This window comes from Phyllobates terribilis, unplaced genomic scaffold (genome assembly GCF_046119375.1).
Source record: "Phyllobates terribilis strain yellow unplaced genomic scaffold, ASM4611937v1 Scaffold_4__5_contigs__length_816908805, whole genome shotgun sequence".
Taxonomy (NCBI): Eukaryota; Metazoa; Chordata; class Amphibia; order Anura; family Dendrobatidae; genus Phyllobates; species Phyllobates terribilis.
Window position 1 is genome coordinate 94,208,930 of NW_027362764.1, and position 27,260 is coordinate 94,236,189.

General features: G+C 43.9%; 1 protein-coding gene across 2 annotated transcripts in view; it reads right to left on the reverse strand.

Annotated features, from left to right (window-relative positions):
* Positions 1 to 27,260, reverse strand: part of CUL2 (cullin 2) — a 74,268-nt gene that overhangs the window by 25,138 nt on the left and 21,870 nt on the right. For both annotated transcript variants that reach the window (XM_073677634.1, XM_073677633.1), the window contains 10 exons: positions 25,569 to 25,651; positions 22,566 to 22,662; positions 22,353 to 22,463; positions 20,232 to 20,394; positions 15,455 to 15,579; positions 14,658 to 14,765; positions 12,977 to 13,036; positions 9,175 to 9,303; positions 3,569 to 3,655; positions 1,678 to 1,830 (listed from right to left, as the gene is read on the reverse strand). In XM_073677634.1, coding sequence (XP_073533735.1) covers positions 1,678 to 1,830; positions 3,569 to 3,655; positions 9,175 to 9,303; positions 12,977 to 13,036; positions 14,658 to 14,765; positions 15,455 to 15,579; positions 20,232 to 20,394; positions 22,353 to 22,463; positions 22,566 to 22,662; positions 25,569 to 25,651 — 1,116 coding nt within the window. The remainder of the gene's footprint in view (positions 1 to 1,677; positions 1,831 to 3,568; positions 3,656 to 9,174; positions 9,304 to 12,976; positions 13,037 to 14,657; positions 14,766 to 15,454; positions 15,580 to 20,231; positions 20,395 to 22,352; positions 22,464 to 22,565; positions 22,663 to 25,568; positions 25,652 to 27,260) is intronic.

A 27,260-nucleotide genomic window follows, 5' to 3' on the forward strand; every position in this document is an offset into this window, starting at 1 on the left:
TGAGGTAATCCATCATCATCAAAGTCTGGCAACAGCTTTCTCATAGATGACCACAGGAGCCCTCAGCCAAACCAGCACCTATGTGTATGGTATATTGGGACAAGATGGCTGCCTCAGACCACCTACAGAAGCTGCGGTGTATATGGACTGATACATCCGGGTATAAATTTATGTTTGTATATTAAAATATATCCCAACAAATGATTTAAAAGGGGTTTATCATCATATATATCTATTTTTTTTTTTTAAACCATCCAAAATGTTCTAAAATAATAGAATTACCACTCCCTCAGTGCTCCTCTTCCAAAAGGTGCTCAGTTTGGTGGATGGGCTCCATAGTTCCTGTTCGGTTTGGACATTCATGTGAGCGCGTCAGCTGATCAGTAGTTGCAGCGATCACATGCTCATCCAGACTGAGTAGTTAGTACAGAACTGGTCCTTTTACATCCTGTTCCAGCCCAATAGATATGTGAAAGCTGCAGCCAATCACTGGTCACAGCGGTAACACGTGAGCAGTCTTGTTTGGCCAGAAATATTACTTGAATAGTTTAATTGTTCTGGCTCATACAGGAAGGTCGGGGGTGTAATCCACTAGCGCTGTGCGACCCAGAGCGTTACCAATCCAATGTGTGAACCGTCACATACACATCGCACTAACAGACCAAATCTGCACTAAAGCAATGATCACCCGCTGCGTGGTGTAGAGGAAAGCTTCCTGCAGTTCTGATAATGACGTCCTCTAGTGGAGATACAGGTGATGACAGATTGGCATTGTTCGGATGTTATTACCAGTGTGGGTGAAGTCACAGAGTTGTCAGACCGGTGCGTCCGTCTATTTGCCAATAACCTGGGATCAGCAGTAAAAGGTATATCCTCAGCCAGGGCTGGGCCGCTGATACACAGATTATGTTATCAACTACAACAGTCAATTAATAACATTTTAAAAATGCACAATTTGTTAGAAATCAGCACGATATAAAGCCTTGGATAGAAATGAGGAATTAAGAGCAGGAGACACCTTAAAGGTGTGAAAATCGATGAAATAGGACAGTCGGATAAGTCACCAATCTTATACGATAGTCCTGGGTGACTACCCCGACACCTGCAGAGTTACAGCGCTGCTTCTTTTACTTCCACTTTGCTTTCATTAATATTTACGATTTGACAATCCCTTTAAAACCTTTTAGACCTAATTAAGCTGGTGTACGTACTGTGAAACTTTATGTCAGAATAGCTGCATAACACTGATCTTAACATGAGCTATAAAGAGCTCACGAGTCCGAGTACATTCAATCTTTGCCCACGCAGCCTGAGATCTGCGGCTTGTACTAAGCAGTGCGAGATCTCCTCAGCAGCAGGGAGGAGGGACACTGCTGGAGCTGTCAATTAGAATAGACTTTCAAAATCGATTATATGGCCAACCTTAGATGGAATATCACGGTAAGTACACCAGTCTCACTAGGTCTATTTAAAAATGGATGCAGTTAGGATTTTGGAAAATCTCATGACAGATCCACTTTTAATTAGTATGTAAGGAACATTACATTGTGGGTAGTGATCCATCTATCATACTCTTGCCCCCTGCAAGTCCTCCACCCACATGCTGTGGGCCTTCTTTTCACCAAGGTCAGATCTGTGTGTTACACATAATATATGACAACTGAAGGGACAACTTACCTGTAATACATAGATCTGAAAGCTGATGCCCAGATCTACCACTGTGTCTTGGTTTCTGATGAAGTTGTTAAACTTGTTATTCAGATCGGCGCTCACGCTCATGTCCGTGTACATTCGATGCAGCTTACTGGTGAATTCATACCCGCACGCTTGCTGTAACAAAAGTATGTAATACTGATTAGAACAACATTTGACCAGGTGAAAGTTACTTTTCATGTTATCAAATCACTAAAAAGGGGTATTTTCAAGTTTTAAAATGATCCCTAGCCCATATCTTCCCGATCTCTGGGGGGGGGGTCAGACCTCGGATTCAGCCCCAAGTCTATAATTTTATCAGAGTATTTATTAACCTAAAAAGTTTTACTTCTACAACAATGGAATAAATAGAAGATGGGAGCACTTAGCAAAGACCAAACAGAGCTCCACTTCAGTGCCGGATTTTGCCACAAAGCAAATATTGAAGAAGGGAATTGAGCCATCAAATCTGAGCCCCCTCTGCCCAAGACCCCAGATAATATGTTTCCTCCATAGTACATATGGAGGCCACATAGAAATAAAATAATAAACTACTCCAACGCTCCATTTCAAGTGCACCGGCTAGCCACGCATCAATGGTGTAATCACTGGATATAAAAAACAAAAAATATGCAAAACTTTCTGCACGTCTGTCTGTCCCTTTAATAGAAGTCTTGTAAAGCCGGCTTATGTGTTCTTGCAAATGACCCAAGCGGCCTCTGCTCTGTTACTATATGTATTCGTTGCCTGTTCATCCACTTCCCAGAAATAAAACAAGGCAGGAGACGGTCAGAGGGGGATCGATGTACCACTCTGAAGGGTTTTCATGTAGCAATCAGTGGATTTAACAGTCCTTTGTTATGTATTCAAATGAGACACCCTAAAAATCGTGGTTTTACAGCGCCCCCTCCTGTCTTTTACAGTCCTTTTCTAAATAAGCAGTTCAGGCCATTAATAAGACAACCCCAAAAGACAATTTTAAGATCCCTGCAACTTCCCATCCTTGAACATCTTTTTGTCTTGATGGGTCTAAAACTCTGGTCTGAATAATTTGCTAATTTGGGTTTTACATCACTACAGGTTTTTTTTCTCCCTCATCTGAGAGCAGCATGATGTAGGGATAGAGACCCTGTTTCTGGCGATTTGTCACTTACTGGGCTGATAAAAATCACAGTTTTCTCTGCTGCTGCTCTCCCAGCTCTCTAAATGCTGAGCTCTGTATGACCCCGCCCACACCACTGATTGGCAGCTTTCTCTGTACACTGTGCATAGGCAGAAAGCGGACAATTAATGGTGGGGGCAGGGTTATACAGAGTTCATGAATATGGAGGACTACATGGCAGTAGATTTTTACTAGTCCTGTAGTGATAATCTCCTGCTGATAAAAGTTATTCTATCACAATGACAGCAAGCAGCTCAGTAAGGGACATCTCTGGTATCAGGGTCTCTGCGCCTCCATTATGCTGTTCATAGATTAGGTGGTAATATCCTGTTGACAGGTTCTGCTTAAAGGGTTACTCCCATCATGGACATTTTTTACCTATCCACATAATATGCCATACTGTAATTGTCTGATAGATGTAGGTCCCAGGTGTGCAGCACAGATGACTACGCCACATGTGTATGGCTTATTCACATCTATGGAAGATTTGATAATACCAAAGCACATCTGCTTGACTGATTTAGAAGTAAACGTGCAGCTCCACCCTTATGCGCGTCCATCTCTCCATTTCCGGCAGAGCAAGACTCCTTCTCAAGGAGGAGGTGGGATCCACATCTGTCAGACTTACGACCTGTGCATTGGATACAAGCCTCATCTTTCGCTGTTTTTGACTATCAAATGCAATTTGCCTACAAAAATGAAATCTAACATTACCTTTAATTTATTGATCATAGTTTCTTCGGAGTCCATGGACATTGACAGGCCGTGGATCAGTCGCTTTGCCAGCATTCTAGCATAGAACTAAGAAGCAACAGACACATATTACACCACGGATGAAGGAGGACGCCATCGGGTGAATAGAGGAAATAAAACATTTCTTAGTAACTAGATTGTAAATGTTCTGATCCTTACAATGTCTGAGTGGACAGACTGGAATCCAGAGCATTGTGTAACCAGGGTACGGTAACCCAAGCACACCAGATATCCGACAGCTCAGTCATCACATGGATAACGTTATCAGCCCTGATCCTCCAGTAACATGCACATTGCAGCAAGCCGGGGGTCTGCCTCTCACTAGTAACATCAAATATACTTTGGGGACTAACATAACGGGATCTAGATGAAAATCATATAGTATAAACCCAGCACCAATAGCAGGAAAAAGATCAGTTAAAGGAGTTGTCATTTAGAATATGTGATTAGTTGTATAAAAGAACAAAAACAAGCTGTGCATTACTTACCCTCCTGGGGTCCCGCACAGTATCTTTGCCCCTGCCTTGGTCTCCGTTATGTGGCTGCAGTGATGGCATTTACATGGCTGCAGCTAGTCACTGAGCTCAGCGATACTCTGCCTGTGTAGACGGCAGCGATGTTGATATGAAGACAGCACTGCAGCCCAACAGAGACCAAGGTCACGGTGGCAATACAGACGGTAATCAAAAGGGTATTCCCATCTCCAAGATCTGATCCCAATATGTAGTAGGTGTAATAATAATAATATTAACAAATACCTCCAATTAGTAAAGCAGTGTAGTTCTTCTGATTCGCTATGCTGCTTACCGCATGTGCAGGGCATTGCAGTAGCTTAGGTATCCAAGGTTATGACCACTCATACAGTGACCGTTAGTTGCTAGTGGTCGTAACCATGGATCCATAAGCTACTGCAAAGCCTGCACATGAGGTAAGTGACATAGGTTATGAGGAGAACTATACTACTGTTCTAATTGGAAGAAATTTGCTAATATCATCATCATCACTACTACTACATATTTTAGGATCTTGGAGATGGGAATACCCCTTTAAGGCATAGTTTGTTTTTTTCACAAATAGCAGTGCAAATGGGTTAAAAGTTTTCTCTGAGGGGATAACCCCTTTAAGACGATCAAGGTGCGGAGTTCCTCGGTGGAGAGCGCAGTTGCTGCACATGTGTGCTGACGAAGCTTCAGGAGGGTACTCATATTTGGTGCTTCCTGCCCCGTTTTATTAAATCTCTGATAACCCATTTAAGCAAAACCATCTCTCTAACTTAATCACTAAAACACAGAAGTTGGAGAGGAAATCTTAAGTGTAACAGTTGTTTTACAATTTTTATTCTATAAATCATTAGCAGACATGAAAATAAGGAACTTTCTAATATATCGTATCAGAAAAATCTGCTTCTTTCTCCTCCTGGACTGATGATTAATTATAGAAAAATTCTCACTTCACGGGTAAAATCTGTATTCAGTGAAGACAGATTGTTACATTACTGAGACAGGAGATGGCAGCAGTTTGTTTTACGATTCTATGTAGACGGAAGTGGGTGGAAGAGGGAGAAGCAAAAAGGCAGCGCTCTTCCATCCTCCCTCCTTCCCTCTACACTGAATCTTATCAGCACCAACTGTCATCTCCTATCTCAGCAATACAATCATCTGTCTTCACTGAATACAGATTTTACCCGTTAATTGAGAATTTTGAAAATGAATGATCAGTCCTGGCAGAGAAAGAAGCAGATTTCTCGGATAAGATATATTACAAAGTTCCTTATTTTCATGTGTATTATCGATTTATGAAATAAAAATTAAAACGCCAAGTTAAACTTTGAAGAAAAATCAGTCACCATGTTTTTGTTGCCCCAGGTGAAGGATAAAGTAAGGACAGAGACCTTGATTCTGCAGTGTGTCACTTCTAGGTTTCTTGCTGTAGATTTCATAAAATCACTTATCTGCTTCAGCTCTGCTAGGCATCTTAGTGATTAACTCCTGCTATATAGTCCTCAATATTTATGACCTCTGACTATACCCGCCTGATTGGCAGCTTTCTGCCTATGCAGAGTGTACACAGAAAGCTGCCACTTAATGATGTGTGCGCAGGACTAGCAAAGCTTCAGCATATAATACAATGCTATTAGCAAAACTACAAACAAGGAGTCCAGTAAGTGATCCAGCACTGGAATCAGGGTCCCTGCCCTTATTTTATACTGCCCTTAGACGGAGATGCATAAACCTGGTGACAGATTCCCTTTAACCCCTTTCGGTTATTTTTTAATGGCACATTTTTTTATGTACCGTATATTCCGGCGTATAAGACGACCTGGTGTATAAGACGACCCCCCTACTTTCCTGTTAAAATATAGAGTTTAGGATATATTCACCGTATAAGACTACCCCTTTTCCAACGCATACCAAACACCGGTAAAAATTAAAAAAAAACAGATTTGAATTTAACATTGTCCTTTTTTTAATTTAAATTCTTATGACATGCAGGTATATAGCAGGAAAACTGTCACTCATAAACATATTAAAATAGGGGGGACCCCACGTCATTTTTTGGGGGGGTCCCCCATTCTAATAGCTAGTAAAGGCTAGGTATTCAGCTGGGGGCTGATATTAGTAGCCTGGGAAGCTCCGTGGGTATTACCCCCTTCCCAGCCGTCTGCTTAACCTCCGCTAGAGACTATAATGATGGTGGATCCCACGCCAATTTTCTTTTTAAAAAATCCTTTATTTTAACACTAAATGACAATTGAGGGGTTAATAAAGATGCAGTCCCTAAATTATTAATTTTGTAATTAATTTTTCCCAAAAATGTTGACGTGGGGCTTCGCCATATTTTTGTGTCCAGCCAGGTACAGCAGGCAGGAACAGGCTGCACCCAACCACCAGCTGCCTATTTGTACCTGGCCGGACACAACAATATAGGGAAGCCCTTTTTTTTTTTAAATTATTTCATGAAATAATTTAAAAAAAAAATACGTGGGGCTTCGCCCTATCTTTGTGTCCAGCCAGGTACAACTAGGCAGCTGGGGGCTGGAATCCGCAGCGCAGGGAGGCCCAAGCTTTCTGGGCCCCCCCCCGCTGCAAATTGCAGTCCGCAGCCACCCCGGAAAATGGCGCGTTCATAGAAGCGCCATCTTCTGGCGCTGTACCCAACTCATCCAGGGCCCTGGTGCGGTGGCTCACTGGGTAATAAAGGGGTTAGGGCCAGCTTGGCATTATCAGCTGGCCCTAAGCCCGAAATTCATGGGGTCACGCCAATATTAGACATGACCACCATGAATTTCTAGTAAAGTAATTAAAAAAAACACAACACCCAGAATAAAGTCCTTTAATTGAAATAAAGACACAATTTTTTAATGTTCTAAATTAAACCATACTTACCATCACGCCCATTCCAGCTGAAGCCAACGATCTCCTGCAATAAAAGTAAAATAATAAAGCAACCTCATCTTTACCTCTCCATGGTTCCCAGGACCGGTCCAGCTCTGCTACATTCACATGACAGGCTGCACCGCAGCAGAACGCTGCCGTTCAGCTTGCCATGCGGCAGACACTGAGAAGCGCAGGCATGCTTGCGCTCCTCAGTGTCTGACTGTGACGGCATCCAGATGAGCCGAGATCATGTCCAATGAACTCGGCTCACCTCATGCACGTCACTGACAGCGTGGGAAAATTCTCCTGCTCCCCGCATGCGCAGTAGAAGTTTCCCACGCTGTCAGTGACGGACGTCCAGGAGGTGAGCTGAGTTCATTGTCGGCTCATCTGGATGCCGTCACAGTCAGACACTGAGGAGCGCAAGCATGCCTGCGCTTCTCAGTGTCTGTGGGATGACAGGCTGGATGGCGGCGTTCTGCTGCGGTCCATCCTGTCATCTCGATGTAGCAGAGCTGGACCCGTCCTGGGAACCATGGAAAGGTAAGGATGAGGTTGCTTTATTATTTTATTTTTATTACAGGAGATCGTTGGCTTCAGCTGGAATGGGCGTGATGGTAAGTATGGTTTAATTTAGAACAATAAAGATTTGTGTCTTTATTTCAATTAAAGGACTTTATTCTGGGTGTTTGTGTTTTTTTGTAACTTTGACTATGGGGTTAGTAATGGGGGTGTCTTATAGACGCCTCTCCATTACTAACCTGGGCTTGATGTCAGCTGGCATTATAAGCTGACATCAACCCCAGCCCTATTACCCCACTGCCACCGCTACAGGGCAGTGGGAAGAGCGAGGCTAAGTGCCAGAATTGGCGCATCCTATGAATGCGCCATTTCTGGGGCGGCTGACGGCTGGTGTTTCTAGCCTGGGAGGGGGCTAATATTCATGGCTCCCTTCCTGGGCTATTAATATCAGCCTCCAGCTGTCTGCCTAGCCTTTGCTAGCTATTAAAATAGGGGGGACCCCACGTCATTTTTTTGGGATCCCCCATTTTAATAGCTAGTAAAGGCTAGGTATTCAGCTGGGGGCTGATATTAGTAGCCTGGGAAGCTCCGTGGGTATTACCCCCTTCCCAGGCTTCAAACATCTGCCCCAGCCGTCTGCTTAACCTCCGCTAGAGCCTAAAATTAAGGGGAACCCCACGCCAATTTTTTTTTTAATAAATCCGTTATTTTAACACTAGATGACAAGTACAGTAACCAGCACTGTCCCTGTACTTCATATATATGTGACTGACATGTTTCTATCTATCTAATCTATGTGTGAAGCTCTATTCTGTCTGTTATAAATTGTCAGGTACCGCTGCTGAATTGCCGGCCGGCTTTTTTAAAGAGACGGTGCATGAAAACACTATTATTTGTTTTAATAAATCCTTTACACTAAATGACAAGTACAGTAACCAACACTGTCACTGTACTTCTTATATATGTGACTGACATGTTTCTATCTATCTAATCTATGTGTGAAGCTCTATTCTTTCTATTCTAAATTGTCGGGTGGCGGCTTATGCGGCTGCTGAATTGCCGGCTTTTTATATATTGTCACAGAAGCGATGCGAACTTCCCTGCTCCGGACACAGCGCAGCGCTTCTGTGACAAGTGAAAGCTGTCGCCACAGAAGCCCTGCGCTGTGTCCGGAGCTGGGAATACGCAGCGATGTGTCAGTTTCAGCACAGAAGCGCTGACTGTCTGGACCTACCGCCGCCGTATTTTAACTCCCTCCACCTTATATTAACTCCGACATGGCAGGGATACGGCCACGGCAGCTTATTAACACCCCCAGAGTATCCCCGCATGTCAATTTCTGAAAGTTCAAAAGCATTACCGGCGTATAAGACGACCCCAGACTAGACAGAAGATTTTTCAGTCTTCAAAAGTCGTCTTATACGCCGGAATATACGGTACTATTTTGGGAAATATATTGGATATGGTGAATAAAAATCTGACTTAAAAGAATACTTTTTTTTCTATTTGATAAATGGCCTTTTATTAAACACAATTCTTTACTTGTGTATGCCAGTATAGTGTGGATATACCTCCGTTCAGGGAATATAACTGCACCGATAGGAAGCATTACAGAATGTGAAAAAGGTATGAAGACGGCTGTTCAGGTTACGCTGATGTAACACATACCTTCTGGAAAACATCTTTATCGTCTATGTACTTGAAGACGGTAATAAAACTTGTTAGCTTGTCTTCCACCTCATTCTCCGTCATTCCTTTGGCTGATTTTTTCAGCATGTTATCACAGTATTTGGCCAGCTGTGTGGATTATGGAGACACAGATGACAAGGCATTAGTCTTACACTACAGAGGACAGCTGCTCGGATTATGGAGAAAAAACATCATTTATTTTACTTTATTGGTCCACATTTGGGGCCACATTCATATAGCACATAAGAAATGGCTCTCCCTATGCCCCCTGAGACTTTTCACGAGGCCCCGTCTTTAATCCCGTAAGTACCAGACCACTTTCAGCTTTTGTGCTTTAACCCCTTCATGACTTGGCAATTTTCCGCTTTATTTTTTGCTCCCCTTCTTCCAAGAATCATAAATGTTTATTTTTCCGTCAATACAGCCGTTAGAGGGCTTATTTTTTGCAGGACGAGCTCTACTTTTGAATGACACCATTCACTCTACTCCATAATGTACTGGAAAACGGGGAAAAAAATCCAAGCGCATTGAATTTGCAAAAAATGTAAAAAAAATTCAGAAATTTGTAAAAAAAAATTAAAATGTGTGTATATATATATATATATATATATATATATATATATATATATATATATATATATATATATATATATATATATATATATATATATATATATATATATATATATATATATATATATATAGGCTTTAATTGCCATTTTCCAAGACCCGAAACGCTCTCATTTTTCAGGATCTGGGGCATATTTTTTGCGCCCTGAGCTTTCCTTTTACTGATACCATTTTGGGGTACAGTAGATACAATGTTTTGATCTTATCGCAAAGTTACGGCGGCCAAAAATTTTTTAATTCTGGCATTTTTATTTTTTTCTCATTACGCTGTTTACCAATCAGACTAATTTATTTTATATACACTGCTCAAAAAAATATAACGTCAAGTAAATCAAACTTCTGTGAAATCAAACTGTCCACTTAGGAAGCAACACTGATTGACAATCAATTTCACAAGCTGTTGTGCAAATGGAATAGACAATAGATGGAAATTATTGGCAATTATCAAGACAACCTCAATAAAGGAGTGGTTCCGCAGGTGGGGACCACAGACCACATCTCAGTACCAATGCTTTCTGGCTGATGTTTTGGTCATTTTTGAATGTTGGTTGTGCTTTCACACTCGTGGTAGCATGAGACGGACTCTACAACCCACAGAAGTTGCTCAGGTAGTGCGGCTCATCCAGGATGGCACATCAATGCGAGCTGTGGCAAGAAGGTTTGCCGTGTCTGTCAGCGTAGTGTCCAGAGGCTTGAGGCGCTACCAGGAGACAGGCCAGTACACCAGGAGACGTGGAGGGGGCCGTATGAGGGCAACAACTCAGCAGCAGGACCGCTACCTCTGCCTTTGTGCAAGGAGGAACAGGAGGAGCACTGCCAGAGCCCTGCAAAATGACCTCCAGCAGGCCACAAATGTGCATGTGTCTGCACAAACGGTTAGAAACCGACTCCATGAGGGTGGTATGAGTGCCCGACGTCCACAGATGGGGGTTGTGCTCACAGCCCAACACCGTGCAGGACGCTTGGCATTTGCTACAGAACACCAGGATTGGAAAAGTCGCCACTGGCGCCCTGTGCTCTTCACAGATGAAAGCAGGTTCACACTGAGCACATGTGACAGACGTGACAGAGTCTGGAGACGCCGTGGACAGCGATCTGCTGCCTGCAACATCCTTCAGTATGACTGGTTTAGGAGTGGGTCAGTAATGTTGTGGGGTGGGGTGGCATTTCTTTGGAGGGCCGCACAGCCCTCCATGTGCTTGCCAGAGGTAGCCTGACTGCCATTAGGTAACGAGATGAGATCCTCAGACCATTTGCTGGTGCGGTTGGGCCCTGGGTTCCTCCTAATGCAGGACAATGCCAGACCTCATGTGGCTGGAGTGTGTCAGCAGTTCCTGCAAGATGAAGGCATTGACGCTATGGACTGGCCCGCCCGTTCCCCAGACCTGAATCCGATTGAGCACATCTGGGACATCATGTCTCGCTCCATCCACCAACGTCACGTTGCACCACAGACAGTCCAGGAGTTGGCCGATGTTTTAGTCCAGGTCTGGAAGGAGATCCCACAGGAGACCATCCGCAACCTCATCAGGAGCATGCCCAGGCGTTGTAGGGAGGTCATACAGGCACGTGGAGGCCACACACAATACTGAGCCTCATTTTGACTTGTTTTAAGGACATTACATCAAAGTTGGATCAGCCTGTAGTGTTTTTCCACTTTAATTTTGGGGGTGACTCCAAATCCAGGCCTCCATTGGTTAATAAATTTGATTTCCATTGATGATTTTTGTGTGATTTTGTTGTCAGCACATTCAACTTTGTACAGAATAAAGTATTCAATGAGAATATTTCATTCATTCTGATCTAGGATGTGATATTTGAGGGTTTCCTTTATTTTTTTGAGCAGTGTATTTTGATAGATTGGACTTTTCCGAATACAGCAATACCAAATATGTACTTTTTTTTTCATTAGTTTTATTTTTAATGGGGCAAAAGGGGGTGATTTGAACTTGTGCTTTTATTTCAATTTTTTTTTAAAAATTGTTTTTACTGTATTTAATAGTCCCCCCCCCCCCCCTTAGGAGACTCAGCATTGTTATGGACAGCTAAAATTACGATCTCCTATGAATGCCAGCTACGGGTTGGCTTTCACAAGACATTTGTAATGACAGGCACAGGGGTCACCAGCAGACCCCCAGCTATCATGGCAAACCATCAGCTCAGCGCAATCACATCAATTACGGGACGCTCCCTGCGGCGTGTTAAATGCCGCTGTGAGCACGGGAAGCATCTGTCTGCCATCGCGCTCACACAGGTCTGTGAAGCAGAAAGATCTCACCCAGAGTGTGAGCGCAAGGGGAAGAATCACTGCCACACTTCTGTGCTTTCAGGAATCTGCTCCCTGCGCTCGCTGTCAGACCCTTGTCAGTGCAGGTATCATATGTTGTGCACACTGGGAGTGTGGAGTTGGGGGGGAACTCCAAGAATAACGCCAGGGGGCATATTTCAGCAGATGAAAGCTTGGTATTTATTGAATGGAGCATAATTTTTAATTACAAAACCATTTATTTCCAGCTTTTTTGCTTAGCTAAATATATTCTTTATGGTGGCACAACCCCTTTAAGTGCCACGGTTGGCATCTAAATCGCAGGTATCAGAGCTTGCACCAGCTGTATGGCTGGAGATCAGCTCCTTAACCGGCTATAAAACACAAGGACCCGAGCTGTGGCAAAAATGTGCGTCACAGGTCGTTTAATGTGAAGCTTCACTTTAAGGGCTCGTTCACATGACCGTATTGTCGGTCCGAGTGCTGTCTGTAGAAAAAAAAAAAAAAAAACGCACAGCACTCGGACCAATGTTATTCAATGGGGCCGTGCAGATGAGTGATTTTTTCAAGGACTGAATCTGCGCATGCAAAAATTTTTTTAAAAATCGCAGAGTCCCCTAGTTTCTTCCATAAATCAGAAGGCAGGTCTGTGTGCATCCAAAAACAAAAAAGACGGATGCACAGTATGGCATCAATTTTTTACAGCTACATTGCAATTTTGTAATATAGGAAACTGTAAAATGATTAATAGCTGCTGTGAAAAAAGGATTTTATATGGATGACAAGTGAGAAAAACATAATCGGACTTTTCTGGATGACTTTTACATGCTGGTGTGAATTTGGCCTAATAGAAACCCATTATTGGTTTGGGGAGAGAGGACTCACCAATTCAGGTGCTTTGCAGACAGATTTGGGTTCTTTGTAGTTGACGACACACGTAAGAGCCTGTATAGAAAAAGCAGTAAAGTATTAACCCAAATACACCGTCCGGGCCACAGGGAGAGATCTGTACATCGCTATCATGTCATTCAATCCAGCAGCTTTCCTCCCATATACCATCATGACACTAAAGCTATAATTACACTGAAAGATAACAGTGAAGGAGTGTCCGTAAGACGTCTCGTTTCACAATCATCTTTCAGTGTAAGCAGGCTGCCGATCACCTGATCTGGGAGCAAAATGCTCATTATGTTTTGTGCAGCGCAAAAGAATAATTCTCGGCCGCGCATCATCCGGTGTAAACAGGACTCGAGCTGCAGAGAACAATGGCCGCCTATGTGCACCGAGCAGTCTATTACTGACCGGTCAGGGCGTATCAGTCACTGCGGCCTGTGTAAGCATGCTATTAAAACAACTGTTTAGTGATCGGCGGTCATTTAAAGCTGCTGGTCGGATTGTGACAACACAACTTAAGGCTAAAAGTCTGCCTAAATTACACCCCTTTTGGTAGAATTGGATTGATATGGCCATTGCTTTATGACCAGGAATTGGGCTGTAGAAATAAAAAAAAAAAAAAAAAAAAAAAAGGGAAGGTGACGGCAATAGTCACGGCTTTGTGTTATGTAATGAGTGCACACATCGGGCGGGCTGCCACCATCAGGCAAAACACTGCAACTGCATAAAGAAAAAAAAAACTTTTTTAAAGTTACAGGAGAGCAGTCTGTGCTTTGAGACACAAAAGAAAATGAGCATGTCCGTACATAGCACAACGATGGTGAGACTCTGACCGCTGTGTCAGCTAAATACGGGCAGTAATACAACAAGTGACATGAAAATGGGAATAAAGAACAGAAAAAGAAGATGGAAGACCGATAATAGATGATCATTTCACCGCTATATTTGTTGTTCCATTCATGGTCTGTGGGACTGGCGGAGGAAACTCTGCAATCTGTGCAAAAAAGTGGCGGCTAAGCGTCATTCCGACAGAGCTCTGTTCTCAGGATAAGGCAGGGTCCCACCGGTCGGACCACAATTGATCAGAAAGTTATCACCTAATCACCTATTCTCTGGATAGGTAATATCTTTCAATGCTGGAAATGATTCTTTAAAAAGGGGTTGTCCAGGGAAAACAAGTTCTCTCTTATCTGCAGGATGGGGACTGGACCACTGGGACTGGCACCGATCAGGAAACTTTGTGAGGTGGCCGCACAAGGTTGCAGCGGTCTTCATTCAGTTTTATGGGAGCAGTAAAATATTCATCCGTTTCAGCAACTTGCACACATCAGCTCTTCCTCTCTGGACGGCAATCAGGAGGAGAGACAAAGCCGGGGTCAGCCATTCTCCCGACAGGCGAGATTCCTGAAGATGGAACCAGCACCCGGAACAGTCATGTCACATACATTCTACACACCATGAATGTCTTAGATAATAATACCACTCTGGATTTATTGTGGCCCTTGGGATTAGTTCAGTCTGACAATGTGGCCCTTGGACCAGAAAAGGTGGTGCTCCCCTGCTCTAACATTATGTGACCAGGGCCCGACGTTCACAAGTGTTCTCCATGTTAGTGACCATCTTCTCTGCTGAAAGCTCAATAACTTTTCTCTACACTTCTAGTTTGACGTACCTTGTCTAGTGCGCTCATAAAATGTTGATCTCCGTTTAAAACGGTGTTGACGAGCTGGACAAATTTACTGTGGACCTCTAAGACAGACTCCACAAACAGGGTTGGCATCTGGAAGCGAATAAAGGCAGGAGAAAAAATAATTAAATACATATTTTACATAAAAGTGTAATATTGAAATCAACCTATGGAACAAATGGTTGACAAATTTTTTTTTAACCGCTTAAAAAAGCTATTTTATTGTTTTGTATTTTGTATCTACAGCTCCCATGCAGATCCATGCGTCTCTACGGTTCAACAAACAAACTCTTTGTAATCTGATCCTGCAGTCTTACTATGACTGTCCCCTACTTGAAGCTAAGCTTCCCAACAACATAATTAGACCATATAGTCTTTGTTCGTAGCCCGTTACATAAATTATAGGTTTGCTACGTAATTATAAGCTGGATATTCGGCAGGTCGTACACAGGAGATAGAGGTCGGTCAAACACCTGCCGTGAAAAGAAAAAGATCAAGTTTTGAAATTCCAAATTTGTGTCTTCCCTGACATTATCTGTCGAGGGAGAGTTGGGAAACTACCAAACATCAGATGGGTTCAGCCATTTTTGATCCAATGTGAATGGGGGTCTCTACACTCATTGAGCTGTGGGAGGAAATCACCCAGGAAGAATGCGGAGAACGCTGCACGTGACTTACTATACATGCACCTTCCTTCCCAAAAAACCTATAAAATAACAGGCCCAAGAGATGAAAAAGTCGGATCCACATGGATAAAATAACTGTGCTTAGGAAATACTCACATTTTCCTGAGAAAGATTACTAACAGCTCTAAGGCCCTCATCGTGGATATGGTTTTGTAATTCCTGAATCATGTGAGGTAAGCCATTAGATACAGCACGAAGAAGGGTGTACATATTGGCCATGTCTGGAAGTAGGAAAAACAGACCCATGTTACGCACAGGATTCAGATTTATGCCATGCAGGGGCCACAAGTGTTACACCGGAACCCGTAAAGCTAATATACCCTGATATAGCCCTGATTCTTCACCAATTCATCTTCTCACCCATTAGATCTGTAGGAGGAATCTTTTGCTCGACACACAAGGCTGAGTAAATACAACAATTGAAGGGGGCTGGCTTGGCTGATCTATTGAACTGCAAAGCCAGCTCCCCTCATACATATCACTAGTCATGTGCTAACACACAGGAGAAAACCCCTTTTTAACCCCTTTACGACATGTGCCGTAATAGTATGGCACACGTTGTATCCCCCTGTTTAGTGCGGGCTCCGGCACTGGGCCTGCGCTAAACCAGGCACATGTCAGTCGACATGTGCCCGCAACAGCCATGGGTGGAATTGCGATCCATCCGCGACTGTTAACTAGTTAAATGCCGCTGTCAATCTGACAGCGGCATTTAATGGCACTGCGACGGAAGCGCGTCACTTACTTCGCCCATTTGTGACCCCGTCACATGATCGTGGGTCATCGATGGGTTGGCATGACAACCCAGGGTCTGCAGCAGACCCATGTGGTTGTCAAGTCCAGATTTCTATGAGAGCCGCCCAGTGGTTGGTGCTCATAATAAGTGAGCAAATCTGCTACATACAGGCAATCTGCTCATCGCCTGTATGTAGCACAGCTGATCAGACAACTGCAGCTTCTAGTCTCCCATGGAGACTATTGAAGCAAGCAGAAAGTAAAAAAAAAACAAAACAATTTTTTTTAAAAATAAAAAATATATAAAAGTTTAAATCTCCCCCCTTTCGCCTCCATTAAAAATAAAACAATTAAAAAAACCTCCACATGCACATATTTGGTATCGCCGCGTTCAGAATCGCCCGATCAACATAAAAAAAGAATTAATCCGAACGGTAAATGGCGTAATGAGAAAAAAATTCAAAATGCCAGAATTACGTTTTTTGGTCACCGCAACATTGCAATAAAATGCAATAACGGGCAATCAAAACATCGGATCTACCCCAAAAAGGTACCAATAAAAATGTCAGCTCAGCGCACAAAAAATAAGCTCTCACCCGGCCCCAGATCCCGAAAAATGGAAGCGCTGCGGGTCTCGGAAAATGGCGCCATTTTATTTATTTTTTTTTTTTAAGCAAACTTTGGATTTTTTTTCCACCACTTAAAAAAAAGAACCTATACATGTTTGGTGTCTACAAACTCATAATGACCTGGAGAATAATAATGGCAGGTCAGTTTTAGCATTCAGTGAACGTGGTAAAAAAAAAAAAAAAACCACAGAACAACTGTGGAATTGCACTTTTTTTTGCAATTTCACTGCACTTGTAATTTTTTCCCCCGTTTTCCAGTACACGATATGGTAAAACCAGTGATATCGTTCAAAAGTACAACTTGTCCTACAAAAAAATAAGCCCTCACACGGCCATATTGACCGAAAAAAAAAAAAAAAAAAGTTATGGCTCTGGGAACAAGGGGAGCAAAAAACGAAAACGCAAAAACGGAAAATGCTCCAGTCATTAAGGGGTTAAGGAACAAATCTGGACCAGAGCAAATAACGGGACAATGGGGAAACCACCATAATTAAAATATATTAGTGACAAATACACTAACCCCTTCATGACCGGCCTATTTCCAATTTTTTTTCCTCCCCCTTCTTCAAACAGCCACAACTTTTTTCTTTTTCCGTCCCCATAGCCGTATGAGACCTTGCTTTTCTTTTGTGAGATGAGTTGATCTTTTGAATGACACCTTTTACTTTATCATGTGATGCACTGGAAAGTGGGAAAAAAAATTCCAAGTGCGCTGAAATTGCAAAATAAAAGGTGCAAATCCACAAGGTTTTTTTTTGGGGGGGGGGGGGGGGGTATTTACCATACTCGCTATATGGTAAAACTGACCAGGAGATATGACTCTCTAGGTCACTACAATTATGCAGATAAACATATAAAGTTTTATTATTGTTTAAGTGATGAAAAAGAAATTTGAAAAAAATTTTTTTTTTTTTTTTTTTTTGCTTGTGTCACCTATTTCTGAGACCCATAACATTTTCAGTTTTCAGGATATGGGGCTGGGTGGGGGCTTATGTTTTTACTGATACCATGTTAGGGTAGATACGATATTTTTATCGCCTCTTATTGCAATGTTGTGTCAGCCAAAAAAAACTCTTGCGTTTCGATTTTTCTTCTTGTTACACCACTTACCAATCTAATTACCGTATTTTTCGGACTATAAGACGCACCTAGGTTTTAGAGTAGGAAAATAGAAAAAAAAATTTAAGCAAAATATGTGGTCACGATGCCCTGTTAAGGGGGAGCGGATTTGCTGCTGACACCGGTATAGGGGAAATGCCCCCCCCTTCCTATTATACGTGGCCCCCATCCTGATATGCATGCCCCCCCCATCCTTGTCCTTGTACGCATGGCCCCCCCCCTCCTCGTCCTGGTACGCATGGCCCCCCCCCCTCCTCGTCCTGGTACGCATGGCCCCCCCCCCCCCCATCCTCATCCTGGTACGCATGGCCCCCCCCTCATCCTCATCCTGGTACGCATGGCCCCCCCTCATCCTCATCCTGGTACGCATGGCCCCCCCCCTCATCCTCATCCTGGTACGCATGGCCCCCCCCCTCATCCTCATCCTGGTACGCATGGCCCCCCCCCTCATCCTCGTCCTGGTACGCATGCCCCTCCCCCCTCATCCTCGTCCTGGTACGCATGGCCCCCCCCCTCATCCTCGTCCTGGTACGCATGGCCCCCCCCCCTCATCCTCGTCCTGGTACGCATGGCCCCCCCCCCTCATCCTCGTCCTGGTACGCATGGCCCCCCCCCCCTCATCCTCGTCCTGGTACGCATGGCCCCCCCCCCTCATCCTCGTCCTGGTACGCATGGCCCCCCCCCCTCATCCTCGTCCTGGTACGCATGGCCCCCCCCCTCATCCTCGTCCTGGTACGCATGGCCCCCCCCCTCATCCTCGTCCTGGTACGCATGCCCCCCCCCCCCCCATCCTCGTACGCATGCCCCCCCCTCCCTCATCCTCATCCTCGTACGCATGCCCCCCCCTCCCTCATCCTCGTCCTGGTACGCATGCCCCCCCCCCCCATCCTCGTCCTGGTACGCATGGCCCCCCCCCCCTCCTCGTCCTGGTACGCATGGCCCCCCCCCTCCTCCATCCTCGTACGCATGGCCCCCCCCCCTCCTCCATCCTCGTCCTGGTACGCATGGCCCCCCCCTCATCCTCGTCCTGGTACGCATGGCCCCCCCCTCATCCTCGTCCTGGTACGCATGGCCCCCCCCTCATCCTCGTCCTGGTACGCATGCCCCCCCCCCTCATCCTCGTCCTGGTACGCATGCCCCCCCCCCCCCCATCCTCGTCCTGGTACGCATGCCCCCCCCCCCCTCATCCTCGTCCTGGTACGCATGGGCCCCCCCCCTCATCCTCGTCCTGGTACGCATGGCCCCCCCTCATCCTCATCCTGGTACGCATGATCCCCCTAATCCCCATCACGCTGCACATAAAAAATAAACACTCATACTCACCTCTCTTCTCTCCTCCAGCTGCGTCCTGTCTGCCCACACTGATCTCGCCATGTGAGCCGCGCATGGCGTCATTGCCATGCGCGGCTCACAAGGAGAGATCAGCTGCCGGAAATCACTACTCCCCACGACAGGACTGTGTGCGCGGGGAGCAGTGACTTCATGCTCCTTAATAGCCGGCACACAGCGTAGCCGCAGCGGGGCTCCTGCCAGGCGATCGCGTGTGCCCGCTATTAAAGGGCATGAATATTCACCCCCTCTCCACACCCATGAGCGTGGAGACTGGGTGAATATTCATGCCCTTTAATAGCGGGCACACGAGATCGCCTGGCAGCAGCTACGCTGTGTGCCGGCTATTAAGGAGCAAAGCGCCAGGCTGCCTCCTGTGCCCCGCTCCCCTCACAGCGTATATATTATATATATACACACACACATACATACAGTACAGACCAAAAGTTTGGACACACCTTCTCATTTAAAGATTTTTCTGTATTTTCAGGACTATGAAAATTGTACATTTACACTGAAGGCATCAAAACTATGAATTAACACATGTGGAATTATATACTTAACAAAAAAGTGTGAAACAACTGAAAATATGTCTTATATTCTAGGTTCTTCAAAGTAGCCACCTTTTGCTTTGATGACTGCTTTGCACACTCTTGATGAGCTTTTATGGTTTTATTTTTAATTGGGCAAAAGAGGAGTGATTTGAACTTTTGTATTTTTACTTTTTTCATATATTTTCTTTTATTTTTTTACTGTATTTAATAGTCCCCTTCATGGACTGGAAGCTGCGATCATTTCATTGCTTGTAATATACATAGCAGTGCTACAGCTTCCCATTGCTGGGTATCCAAATTCGGGACACTCTCCTGTTCGACCCTTATTCACATTAACATCAATTTGTCAGCATTAAAGCAGAGGCGTAGATGACAGCTGAGGTAGGTATTGCTGCTTTTGTATATTTTTTAACCGATATGTAACTTTTGGCAAAAAAAAATAAAAAAGTTACCCATTGGACAACCGCTTTTAACAATGTAATAACAAATACAACAATATCCACTTACCACTTCTCCTTTCTTGCCTAATGATATTGTGACATTCTGCATGTAGGAACTGCAAGTGGTCGGCGACCATTCTCTGTTGGCATTCATGTATCACTTTAGTATATGAACTGGGGTTTAAATACTTTCTACATCGAATTTCTTCATCTTTTAATCTACCTAAAATCTAAATGGATATATAAACAAAAATCATCATCACAACAAACACAGATCAATTTAACACAATAGTTCATATAAAGGAAACAAAGGCATGTGTATTGTTAAAGGGGTATTCCCATCCCCCAGATCTTATCCCAATATGGAGCAGGAGTAAAGACCCCGTCTCACATAGCGAGATTGCTGCTGTGTCACAGTTTTGGTGACGCAACAGCGACCTCACCAGCGATATCGCTATGTGTGACACTTTGCAACGATCAGGCCCCTGCTGTGAGGTCGCTGATCGCTGCAAAGTGTCCTGGACCATTTTTTGGTCGTTGCCCTCCCGCTGGTCAGCACACATCGCTGTGTGTGACCAGCGGGAGCAGCGATCAGGCTGGTAACTATGGTAAACAGCGGGTTACTAGGGGCACAAACGCACTTAGTAACCCGCTGTTTATCATGGTTACGAGCCTGCTAAAGTGAGCAGTAACCTCCCGCTCACCGTAGCAGAGTGGTAACCATGATAAACAACGGGTTACTAGGAGCGCGTGTGCCCCTAGTAACCCGCTGTTTATCATGGTTACCAGCTTGCTCCTGCTTCAGCAGGCTCGTAACCAGGAGCAGGACATCGTGGAAAGATTCTCTCCACGATGTCGCTGCTCCCCTGATCGCTGGTGAGCCTGCCTGTTTGACAGCTCACCAGCGACCACATAGCGACGCAGCAATGATCCCGACAAGTGTGACGGGGCCTTAATATTATTATTATTAGCTAACACCAATTAGAAATGTAGTATAGTTCTCCCGATTCACTACGCTGCTTACCCCATGTGCAGGGCATTGCAGTAGCTTAGGTATCCATGGTTACAACCACTAGCAACTAAGTAAAGGTCACCATATGAGTGGTGGTAACCATGAATACCTAAGCTACTGCAATGCCCTTCTCATGGGGTAAATAATATTGCGAAGGACTATGCTACATTTCTATTTGGAGGTATTTGCTAATATTATTATTATACCTACTACATATTGGGATGGGATCTTGGACATGGGAATAGCCCTTTAGGTTTGCATTCCACATTCTCCATTTAAGGGATAGTTGTTTAGATAAACTGGATTTGTGTGGCCGGCAAAACTGTCACAACTTTTTAGATTTTGTTTTTCTTGTCTGTATGACTCTTGGGACCATTTATGTCCAGCTGTAGCTTTCAGATAATTTTCACCATTATATACTGAAGTGTTGTATGAACAATTTAAAAATTTCTCATTTCTAAAATACCACCATTAAATGGATTTTCTGGGAACTTAATATTGATAACCGATCAATATTGGTTTGGTAAAGTCCGACCCCTGGAATCCCCAATGATCAGCCGATTGAAGAAGCCATGATACAACGCAAGTGGCAAAGCGCGGTACAGTATGTAGAGGCCATGAATGGTACTGCAAGCTCTTTTCTATACAAGTGAACAGGGGATAGCAAGCGGTACCATATACTACCACTACACAATATATACAGCAGTGACACTTCTGGGTCCCTTACAGCGGTTATCCATCTTCGGAAAACTCCTCTATCCAATAACTGTTTGTTTTCCAAAAATAAACTGTGCTTTGCTCACCCTTCCTGGGTCCACAGCCGACTCTCCGCCCTAGCTAAGCAGTGAGCTCGGTGGCTCTGCCCGAGTAGAAGGCAAAAGTCAGTGAGTTCACAGACTGGCTGCAGTGCTGTCCAAATGAGGCAAGCGCTGCAGACAATAACAGACAATAGGAGCAGCGGCGGAGGCTCAGTGCTGGACCCATGGTGGGCGAGTAAAGCACTTAAATTAACTGTGCCTGGGGACCAAGCTTTTTTTTTTTTAAATAGAAAACCCCTTTAAATCAGCTGATCGGTGGGGTGTCAGAAGTATGACCTCCACCAATCTGAAAAGGATAGGTCAAGATAAAATCCCCTTTAAATGTTAATAGTAATAATAAAAGTACATTAATACCTACTTTTTCCATATATTGTGAGCAGTTTGACTCTTGTAATAAATTTGAAGCTTCTTGCTTGTAATACTCCCCTGTTTCAGCCAGAAAAGGCCACTCAAAAATTTCATGATAAAACTAAAAAAAGGGAAAAAAAAAACAGAACAGATAAGATGAGACAAACTGCAAGGAACACTGCAAAACAAACACAAAGAGCAGAAGCCTACAAGACTCGAGTACCTTTAAGGGAAATTTTTTCTTATACTGTTCAACATGAACAAAGGAGTTGATAACCCCGTGGATTACTTTTTGATTTGGGTCTTCCCCACATCGATCACTGAAAAGTAAAGAAAAGAAATTGTGAAAAATAAACTGGACAAAGCAAAAATTGCTCCCAGGCTATATTATATATATATGATAGGCGTTAAGTAGCTGATCGCTGGGGGGCAGAGTGCTGGGAACCTAAATGATACAGAGGACGGAGCTGTGGTGTCCCCTATAGTCACGTATGTGCACCAGTGCTCCATCATTGTGTAGGGGCAGACAGCGATACCCGTCCTCTGGACTCTCCGTCAGTCCCATATACAGAGTATGGCTCAGTGGTGTGCACTGACACAGGGGATCTTAAGAACCCCGGTTCTCTGGATCGGTGGGAGTCTCAGTAGTCAGACTCCCAGTGATCAGAAAGTTATCCTCTAACCCATATATAGGGGATAATTTCTAAATTTGAGAGTATTGCTTTAGTGGCTAAAGAAGGCAAATAAACCCCCCCCCCCCCCCAAAAAAAAACAAACAATCATTCACTAACCTCCCAGACTGACCCCGATCCTCCGATATCAACGCTCTCTTCCCCGGTGGTCACTTGACATGTTATTATGGCCATTTTAGCAGTTAAAGGGGTTTTCCAGATTTAGAAAACATCCCACAGCAACAGTTTGTTTCAATCAACAAACTCTGCATTACTCACCCTCTCCAGGTCCAATGCAAATTCTCCGTTGCTGCTCCCGGTGTCTATTATTGTCTGTAGCACTGACAACATGTTGACAGCACTGCAGACAATCAGTGAGCTCAGAGCCTCGTCCAATCAACACGTGCAGAGTCGCTGCGCTCACTGATGGCATTGTCAGAGCTGAAGAAAGTAACAGACACTGGGAGCTGCAGAAGATATTGTGCACTAAACCTGGGGAAGGTGAGTAAAGCACAGTTTTTTTTAACAATCTGCACAGAAAACTCTCTAAGACTATGTGCACACAATGTTTTTTTAAACTCATGTGAGTTTTTTTTCAAGTAGAAGACAGTTCAGGAAACTCAGGAGTTTTTTTTTTTTGTTTTTTTTGTTCCTTAGAGCGTCTTTTATGTAGTTTTTATTTTTGTTGCTTCCTGAGTGTTTTTCAGACAGCATTGCCCACTGGCGTTTTTTATGGAGGATTTTTCTATGCATTCGCTCTTTGTGTTGTGACGTCTCTTTTTTAAATATATCGCATTTTTGTTTTTTTCCACTCCACTGAAAAGTGAAGAAACTGCTGTTTTTTTTTTTTTTTTTTAGAAAAACCGATGGCAAAACATTAAAAAAAAAATAGGAATCTTTCGAGCTTTCCCAATGACTTGTATTGTAAAGTACAAAGCATCTAATGAGCGAAAAATGGCAGAAGAATGGACAGGTCACTTATTTCAACCGTTTAGTGTTTTTAGAAACCTGATGTGATTAAAAGATGTTCAAAATATTAATCATATGCACAGCAAGCAGTATTACCTAGGAATGATTATGGTCATTCTTTTAAGCGTTTTATTGGTTTCCACCTGAAAAAGACAGTGTCCACACAGCCTTAAAGGGGCTTTCCCATCTCAAAGATTCTATCCCAATATGTAGTAGGTGTAAAAATAATAATATTAGCAAATACCTCTAATTAGAAATGTAGTATATTTCTTCTGATTAGCGGTGTCTCTTTCCTCATGTGCAGTAGCTTAGGTATCCATAGTTACGACCACTCATATAGTGATTGTTAATTCTTAGTGGTCGGAACCATGGATACCTAAGCTACTGCAACGCCCTGCACATGGGGTAAGCGACATTGCTAATCAGAAGAACTATACAACATTTCTAATTGGAGGTATTTGCGAATATTATTATTATTACTACACCTACTACATATTGGGATAGAATCTTGTAGATGGCAATATCCCAAGTCCAGTAGAGGACAACCCCTTTTAAAGCGTGTTTACAGACACAATCTTTTGAGCACAATTATGCTAGAAGGAAACAATCTACAGTAATATATTAATAAAAATATCTGTTGAAGACTTCCCGACATATAAGTTGGCTGAGACAGCTGCTGATAACTGTAAGGAAGAAGAAAGCTGTTCTCTTAACTTAAAGGGGCATTTCCATCTCCAAGATCCTATCCCAATATGTAGTAGGTGTAATCATACTATTAGCAAATACCTCCAATTAGTAATGTAGTATAGTTCTTCTGATTCGCTATGTTGCTTACTTCATGTGCAGGGCATTGCAGTAGCTTAGGTATCCATGGTCATGACCACTCATACAATGACAGTTAGTTGCTAGTGGTCGTAACCATGGATAACTAAGCTACTGCAATGCCCTGTACACAGAGTAACAACAGTGAATCAGTAGAACTTTGGAGTGTGGGAGGAAACTGGAGAACCCGGTGGAGACCCCTGCAAACACGGGGAGAACATACAAACTCCTTGCAGATGTTGTCCTTGGTGGGATTTGAACCCAGGACCTCAGCGCTGCAAGGCTGCAGTGCTAACCCCTGAGCCACTGTGCTGTTAATACATGTGTTGCAGGATCTAGTTGTACAATATATATATTTTTTATTATTTTATTTATTTATTTTTTTTAAAAAAAGGAGTAAAATTTGTGCATCTCCAAAGTATAAAAATTGCCGCAGCAGCTAAAGGGTTATTCCGAATTGTCCACCAGGAGCGGTCAATGATCTCACTCAGGTGAAATATTCAAGAGTGCAAAAGAAGCTTCTCTGGAGTAACAAGTCTGCAGTGCCAGCACAGACCTGCTAGAGCAAGCACAGGCCTGCTAGGGCAAGCACAGGCCTGCTAGGGCAAGCACAGGCCTGCTAGGGCAAGCACAGGCCTGCTAGGGCAAGCACAGGCCTGCTAGGGCAAGCACAGGCCTGCTAGGGCAAGCACAGGCCTGCTAGGGCAAGCACAGGCCTGCTAGGGCAAGCACAGGCCTGCTAGGGCAAGCCCGGACCTACCCACCTTTTTATCTCTTTCAGAAGCATTCGAAGGAGGGTTTCCTGCAGCGGTTCAATCATCAGCTTCCTCCACATATCCAGCGCTAACTGCAACAATCACAATATGTTACATTACATCAGTTACATTATTTGCAAATTGTGTTATATTAATAAAACGTGGTGATATACAATGAGTTTTTACGAGACAAAGGCAACAAAATCATGACATAGCGGTCAGTCAAAAGATCAGAACCAGGTACCCTATAAGAAACTGTGCACAGTTTGGTCACGGGATTGTCCAGGGTTAGGGAAAAAAAGGGATATGCTTTTCCTTTCTATAAACACTGCTACTCTTGTCCATGGGCTACGTCTAATCCTCCCATGAAAGCTATTGAACTGCAATACTAGACTCAGCCTATGGACAAGTGTGTTGCTGTTTCTACAAAATAATAATTAAACAAAAATGAGTCCCTTTTTTACAAACCTTGGTAAAAAATGTAACTATTAATTGCACAATAATGAAAATATTAAAGGGGTTATTCATTTTAAAGAAAAAAGCGGTCCCTAAAAGCTTTTATACTTCTAAAATAACAAGAAAAGCAGGTACATCACTGCTGCAGACAATTACTAAGCTCAGCAGCTTGTGCAACCTGCATCGGCAACCACTGAGCTCAGTGATTGGCTGCAGTGGTGAACTGAGTGGTCAACATGACGTCACTGGCATATCTCAGCATGTCATATAAAAGACAAAAACATAATGGGGCGATTCATCAAAGCTGGTGCAGCGCATGCTCAAGCTACACCAATCTTTCTGGAGTTAAAGGCACTGAATTAAAGGGAATCTGTCAACCCCCTGGGCGATATCAGACCTCTACTATCGGCATACAGGGTATAGAAAAGTAAGTCTATACATACCTGTATGGCCAATAGCAGAGGTCTGATTGCAGAGAAAAGCACTTTAATCAATTCTTTTTCCCACAGGCTTGGCGTCCAGGGGAAGCCAAGCAATCCCTGCCTATCTGCTTATTATTCCCCTAAATCCGCCTGCCTGCTTAATTATCATATTCCCCCCTCCCCTGCACGTCACAGGGCCCTGTGGCAGGCCCTGTGATGTGCACTGTGCTCCCTGACTTCCGGACATGCGCAAAGCACCGCTCACATAGAGCGCACTTTGCTTCATTCCGGCCCCGTCTGCCTGAGCACTGCGCCGCAGGTTTCTATTGAGCAGGCGCCAGGGAGTCACTGTCACTTCCCAGCGCCTGCGCAATAGAACCCTGCGGCGCAGAGCATGGAGAAACAGGACCGGGATGAAGCAAAGTGCGATCTATGTGAGCGGTGCTGGGCACATGCCCGGAAGTCAGGGAGAACAGTGCACATCACAGGGCCTGTCACATGCAGGGAAGGGGGGGGATATAATAATTAAGCAGAGAGATGGGGATTTAGGGGAATAATAAGAACATAGGTGGGGATTGCTTGGCGTTCCCCAGGAGCCAAGCCTGTGGAAAAAATAATTGATTAAAGTGCTTTTCTCTGCAATCAGACCTCTGCTATTGGCCATACAGGTATGTATAGATTTACTTTTCTATACCCTGCATGGCCATAGTGGAGGTCTGATATTGCCCAGGGGGGTGACAGATTCCCTTTAAGAGGTGTGCGCCACTTACTGAATTTGTCGCTTCTTCTGAGCGACTCTGAGCCGCGCTAAGAATGCTACCCT